We start from the raw sequence: 6116 nt of genomic DNA on the forward strand, positions 1-6116 counted from the left end.
ACACACACACACACACAACACACACACTCATTATGTAATACCATTCTACAGTGGAAGAATACATTGTACATTCCTAGATGGAATGGTGATCCTGGTTTTACTACAAGTTGCATGTCCCCACACATCCTTTAGCTCTGCGTGCTCTTAGCAAATGAGAGCTAGTATTTTTTACTTCTTATTCTCTCCTTTTTGTGTGTGAGAGTTTAGGTGTGGCCTTTTAGGGAGTTCTCTGCTCACTCTACTCCATTTTGCTCTCCTGAATGCCAGGGGGTGAGATTGAAAGAAGGTTCTACTCCTGTTTTAGGCAACTAAGACAGAGGAAGTGGCTAAACAGAAGTTTAATGCTCAGTCAGACTGTCATTAAGAGATTGAATACTTGATGGCCTGGAGAAAGCAAAAGTGTCCTGGCTCAGGTCAACCAGGTAGTTGGTATTAGATGACAATTCTAATTTTAAAATGTATTTAAAAAGCACTTTGGGCCCTGGCCGGGTGGCTCTGTTGCTTGGAGCATCCTCCCATACACCAAAAGGTTGTGGGTTTGATTTCCGGTCTGGGCACATACCTAGGTTGCTGGTTCAATCCCTTGTCAGGGTGCGTATGGGAGACAACTGAACGAACGATGTTTCTCTTTCACACTGATGCTTCTCTCTCTCTCCCTCTCCCTCTCTCCCTCCCTCTCTCCCTTTCCCTCTCCTCTCACTTTCATCAATATCCTTGGGTGAGGATTAAAAAAGAAAAAAAAAGCACTTTGGGGTCAGAAGGGTAGGTAGCCCCCCCTCCCCTTGCCCTGGAAGAGTTTATGCTCTAAATGAAAGATACATTGTAAACCATGAGAGGTTTAAATAAAGATTTGACTAATGGTTCAAATTAACAAAAGACAGAGCCTTCCTAAATCATGCTGTTGCCGTGGTTTTACCCTCTGCATCTTTCCATGATTCTCTCACATCCTTTCATTCAGCAAATATTTATTCAGGGTCTTCCATGTGCCTGGCATGAACAAGACAGCTGAGGCCCCAGCCCTGGAGGAGCTCGCAGGCTTGTGGAGGAAGTCAGCTCATCAACAAGTAGCCATAGAACACAGTTATAAACTGCTTTCCAGGAAAGATGACTTTCTTCATAAAGCACAGTTCACCAGTGAGATGATATAAAGCATCATTTGGAAGCATTTTTCTCTAGCCATCTTGACAAGCATTTCTTAAAAGATTTCTCTACTGTCTTTACTTCTTTTTTGATTTGTAGGTGAGGGGGTGATTCTTCAGGGAGTTAAAGGAAATCCATTTTATAGGGTGAAATTGCATTTCAGAAAACACAGGTTTAAATTGTTTCCTTGGTCTATGGTTCTTCATTTTTGGTGGGAAAAATGTTTCCGATCCAAAAAATAGACATGCTTAGGAGGTAATATTTGCAGCTTGTTAGCCATTAACACTGTCCCATTTTTCTCAGTTTCTAAGTGAAAATGATAAACTTGGAAGAAAGGACTAACCAGAATTTAATCTTTTTCAGAAGCCAAGAAGAAAGCACCCTGTCGTGGACTTGGCTTGTTTTACACATTATTGTCTGCCTTCCTTTTCTCAGTGGCCTCTTTATTTGTTAAAAAAGTGCAAGACCTCCATGCTGTAGAAATTAGTGCATTCCGATGTGTGTTCCAAATGTTAGTCGTTATCCCTTGCTTAATATACAGAAAGTAAGTATTTCTTAAGGGCAAAGTAGATGGTATTAATAAATGCTTGTAAATCTTTTGACCTGCCCAAATTTACTTATAGTATCTGCTTTAATCCCTCTCATAGATTTGCCAGTCCCTACACCCTTTGGCCCTGATTACTGAAAAGTCACAAGGATCCCACCTAAATAAGATGCTCATAAGCACACACAACATGCCCAACAGAGGGGAAGAAAGAGATTCAGTTATTCTCCATTCTCATTTTGAGAACAAAACTCCCCTAGTATAATTCCTCTCATCGTGTACCACCTTCCCTTCTTTGTTTTGGCATAACTAGTATTTGGAAGAAAAAGTAAACAAGAGGATGTGGTAGTGTCTCCCAGTGTCAGAGGTTTCTTTAGGTAGAATAGGTTGCTCTGCTACAAGGGCAGACAGAAGGCTACCATAGTAATATTTAGGTGTAAGGTGCTGTGGGAAAGGGGAAAGGTAATCTTGAGGAGAGGCTTTTTAACTGCTTTCCATATCCAGTGTTCTCATCTGTAAACTGAAGGGAATGACATTTATCCTCTACCTGTTTTGGCCCTGATTACTGAAAAGTCACAAGGATCCCACCTAAATAAGATGCTCATAAGCACACACAACATGCCCAACAGAGGGGGAGAAAGAGATTCAGTTATTCTCCACCCTCATTTTGAAAACAAAACTCTCCTAGTATAATTCCTCTCATCGTGTACCACCTTTCCTTCTTAGTATTTGGAAGAAAAAGTAAACAAGAGGATGTGGTAGTGTCTTCCAGTGTCAGAGGTTTCTTTAGGTAGAATAGGTTGCTCTGCTACAAGGGCAGACAGAAGGCTACCATAGTAATATTTAGGTGTAAGGTGCTGTGGGAAAGGGGAAAGGTAATCTTGAGGAGGGGCTTTTTAACTGCTTTCCATATTCAGTGTCCTGTAAACTGAAGGGAATGACATTTATCCTCTACCTGTCTGTGGTTACAAGAATCAAATGGAATTTATTATAGATCAGAGTGTTTTGTAAAAAATGTAGTATTGACTTGTAGGTGAGGGATGTTTCTTCATCGAGTTAAAGGAAATCCATTTTATAGGGTGGATTTATAGATGGTCCATCCCATCTTCTTCATTCATGTGAATTCTGCTCTCCCCTCCCCCCGCCCCCACACACACCCTCCTCAGGTTAAAAGTGTGCCTCTTCAGTCCATATACTAAGGATTTGGTGAAAAAGGTTAAGATTTGCTAAGATCGATATTGTCAGAAATTCCTGTGTAAGTGTGGACAAGTCATAATATTTTAGGGAATGTCGGTAAGACTTCAGACATTTCTAAGTGTGGCAGTAGACTTCGGATGGGAACCCAATCATCTTCCCCATTTTGGAATAAAAATATTGTCAGGGGAAGGCACTAGAAAAATTTTCTTAAATCCATGGTGATAATTTAGTTTGACCCATTTTAAATTTCACTATTGAGGAAGATTCCTAGCTTCTCAAAGTATGGACCAAAGGTGACCATACTTTCATTTCTGACTCCAGAGACCCAGGGTCCCCATGTCTGGCCTACATGCGGCCCTAAAGATGTCCAGCCCCAACACAGATCAGCAAGATGCACCTAGCCAGGAACTAACTCAGGACTCTGTTTAGCAAATATTTAATTGGAAAAACTTTGGTGGCAATTATTATACATACTGAATGCTGCAGGTTCTTTTTCAGTGTGTTTTACCTCTTTCCCTAAAGAAAACAGTGAAAAGTTGTCTCACATTCAATGACTTAAAGAACATGTGGCATTGGTACCGCTTTTATAGAAAAACTCATAAGAATGCACAACATCCAGGACCAAGTTTTCTTATATGGGGCAGCTAAATCTTGAAATTGTACTTATTATGAAAGTAACACGCTTTCATATATTTATATATTTAATAGAAAACATGGGAAAAATAAATATAAAGAAGGAAAATTACTATACTAGAATGAGGTCTAACCACAATGAGCATTTCAGTATATTTTCCTTTGTCTTTTTTTGCAAGCATACACAGGGTGCCCCCCAAAACTGTACTGTGGGGAAGCATGGGACTTATTTGGAATGTCTGTAAGGAGGCTTCTCCTAAAGGTCGGGGGTCTCTGAGGGGACCTTGCCGAAGGTGGTAGCCCCTACTTTGACTTTTCCAAACGAGTCTGATCCCCCGAGGTGTTTTGCTAGAATCTCTATGTTTAGTCTTTAAAGACCCAACCTTGTAGAAGCATATACTTTCTCAAGGATACTTATCCTATTGATTGTATCTAGACTAGAGGTTAATTTTAGTTCAAAATGTTATTACAATAAAAAGCCAACAAGGCAGGCAATCAGGGCTATTTGTTCCTAAAGTAAAAACAGTCCCTTGCTTAGCCTCTCTTTCACAGAAACCTGTGTCAGAGCAATCTGTTCATCCATCTCTCAGGGTCTGCTGGTCAGCCCCAGCAGCTGGTGCCCCTCGTGTGAGGAGGTCAGGAATGCAACAAAACGCAGTGAAACCCTCGAAAACAAAGAGAAAGAAAATTAAAGTAACTGTGCAGTAAGTCATTGGAGCCCGCTTGGGATTTCCAAGTTTGAGGGAATTCTTTCTCAGCTAAGGTTTCATAATGGGACAACAGTTGTCCACAGAACAGCAGCAATATATCACAGTGCTGAAACAGTTATTAAAAGCAGGTGGTGCCTCTGTTACAGAAGAACAACTAAAAAGCTTATTAAAAATTGTTTTGATGTATAATCCTCGGTTCCCTGATGCTGGAACACTAGACCTTAATCCTCTGGGAACAGGTGGGCAGGAATTTAAAAAGAAATCAGGCCCAGGGAAAACGAGTGCCCTTACCATCATTAACTATGTGGGCTCTTGTTCGAGCTGCATTATGCCCACTTCATATTGAAGATCAAAAGCCTACAGAGCAACAGGAGGACTTACCACTGCCCCCTCCTCCTGAAGCAGAGCCTGCAGAGCCTGTAATACCTAAAGCCCCGCCGCTGGGGGAAATATTTCCGATCTTCTGCCTCCGGTGGGGGAAGGCGCATCAACTAGATCCTCAGTTATGGGGTCCTATGTCAGGCAAGCCATGTTAGAAGGAGAGCTTTTAACTTGCTCAGATATACAAAATCAACAAGATAATAAAGTTTATGAGCCGCTCTTTTTTAATACCTTTAAAGAAATAAGGAAAAGTGTTAGAGAAAATGAGACTAACAGTCCGTTTACAAAAGGACTCCTTAATGCCTTGTCTGAAAATTATCACATGACTCCTTGGGACTGGCAGATTTTAGCCAAAACAATTCTAGATGCCAGTCAATATCTATTATGGAAAGCAGAATATAATAAGATCTGTGAACAACAAACTGTTTATGGGTGCTCACTGGCCACCCCACCCGGGAGCCCTCTGGGCCACATTCTAGCTATAAGTCCCGGGCACTAAAAGACATCTTCTAAAAAATCCATGGAAAGGACTCTGGTTTATTAAGTCTTATCTGTAGGTTGTGCATGCCTATAAATGTTGTTCATAGAGTCTCTGTTAATTGTTGTTTTGTGTCTTTGCTGTTTAGTTTAATTTGTTTAAAGATAGGGCATATTTCACTTTACCAGGGCCCCAGTGACTTGTAACAGGCTGAGCTCATAATAGGGATTACAGGAATTTCCCGCAGCTGCCAAGAATTCTTATTCTTGGGGACCTTCCTGCTCTCCCTCTCAAGACATCAGCCACTAGAAACTCTTAGGTAGTAGAAGTTCTTGTCTCTGTAATGTAACTTGGTTCCTGATTAATGTTTTTTACTTGCTTTCTTATCTTTAAAGGACTTACTTTGTACTTCACCATTTTATGAATATAAGGCATCCTTGGCCTCTACTGTTTAGACTTTGTACCACTCAGAACCCATTTACTGTACTGGGTTAATGTAAAATAAAATTCCAAGGCTAGTGTCCCAGTCCACCCTTTTGTGAGTACGCATTCATTTACTGTAGGGTTTTTTGTTTCTGTTTTTAAGATCTCTTCTTACTATATACAAAATTTCATATTGTTAATCTACTCAAAAAGAGAAAAAATATGGGAAATAATTATTTAAACTCCCCAAGTAATTTATCCTAAAAGGCTAGAGCTACAGAAATACCCTTGAATAAGCTGCAGAAGCGGCAACAGTGGGGTGAAGGAAAGAGCACTCTCCTTGTAAAGAAAAAAAAATGGTACTTTTACACTAAAGCTTTTAAAGGCCCAGAAGTTACTATAGTCCTGGGAACAAACCCCAGGACCTCCTATCTCCCCACATACACACCCACCCTTTCTCCAGACTCCTAAGAGTTGTCAAGGTCATATTATCTCTATTATGCTTCTTAACAATGTGAGTATATTTTCCATTGGAAAAATAAGCCTATTTCTAAAAGTAAGGAAAAGAAAAAGAAATAGTTTTTCCTATATTTGCCTAAGTAGCAAAGGT

At 40.3% G+C, this 6116-nt stretch overlaps 1 protein-coding gene across 1 annotated transcript in view; it reads left to right on the plus strand.

Annotated features, from left to right (window-relative positions):
• Window positions 1-1493: 1493 nt before the first annotated feature.
• SLC35G1 (solute carrier family 35, member G1) overlaps window positions 1494-6116 on the plus strand; it is a gene marked incomplete at its 5' end in the record, with an annotated part of 10793 nt that continues 6170 nt past the window's right edge. Inside the window, one exon of the mRNA XM_014531588.1 lies at window positions 1494-1684. Within this exon, the coding sequence (XP_014387074.1) occupies window positions 1494-1684 (191 nt within the window). The remainder of the gene's footprint in view (window positions 1685-6116) is intronic.

This window comes from Myotis brandtii, unplaced genomic scaffold (assembly GCF_000412655.1).
Source record: "Myotis brandtii unplaced genomic scaffold, ASM41265v1 scaffold810, whole genome shotgun sequence".
NCBI lineage: Eukaryota > Metazoa > Chordata > Mammalia > Chiroptera > Vespertilionidae > Myotis > Myotis brandtii.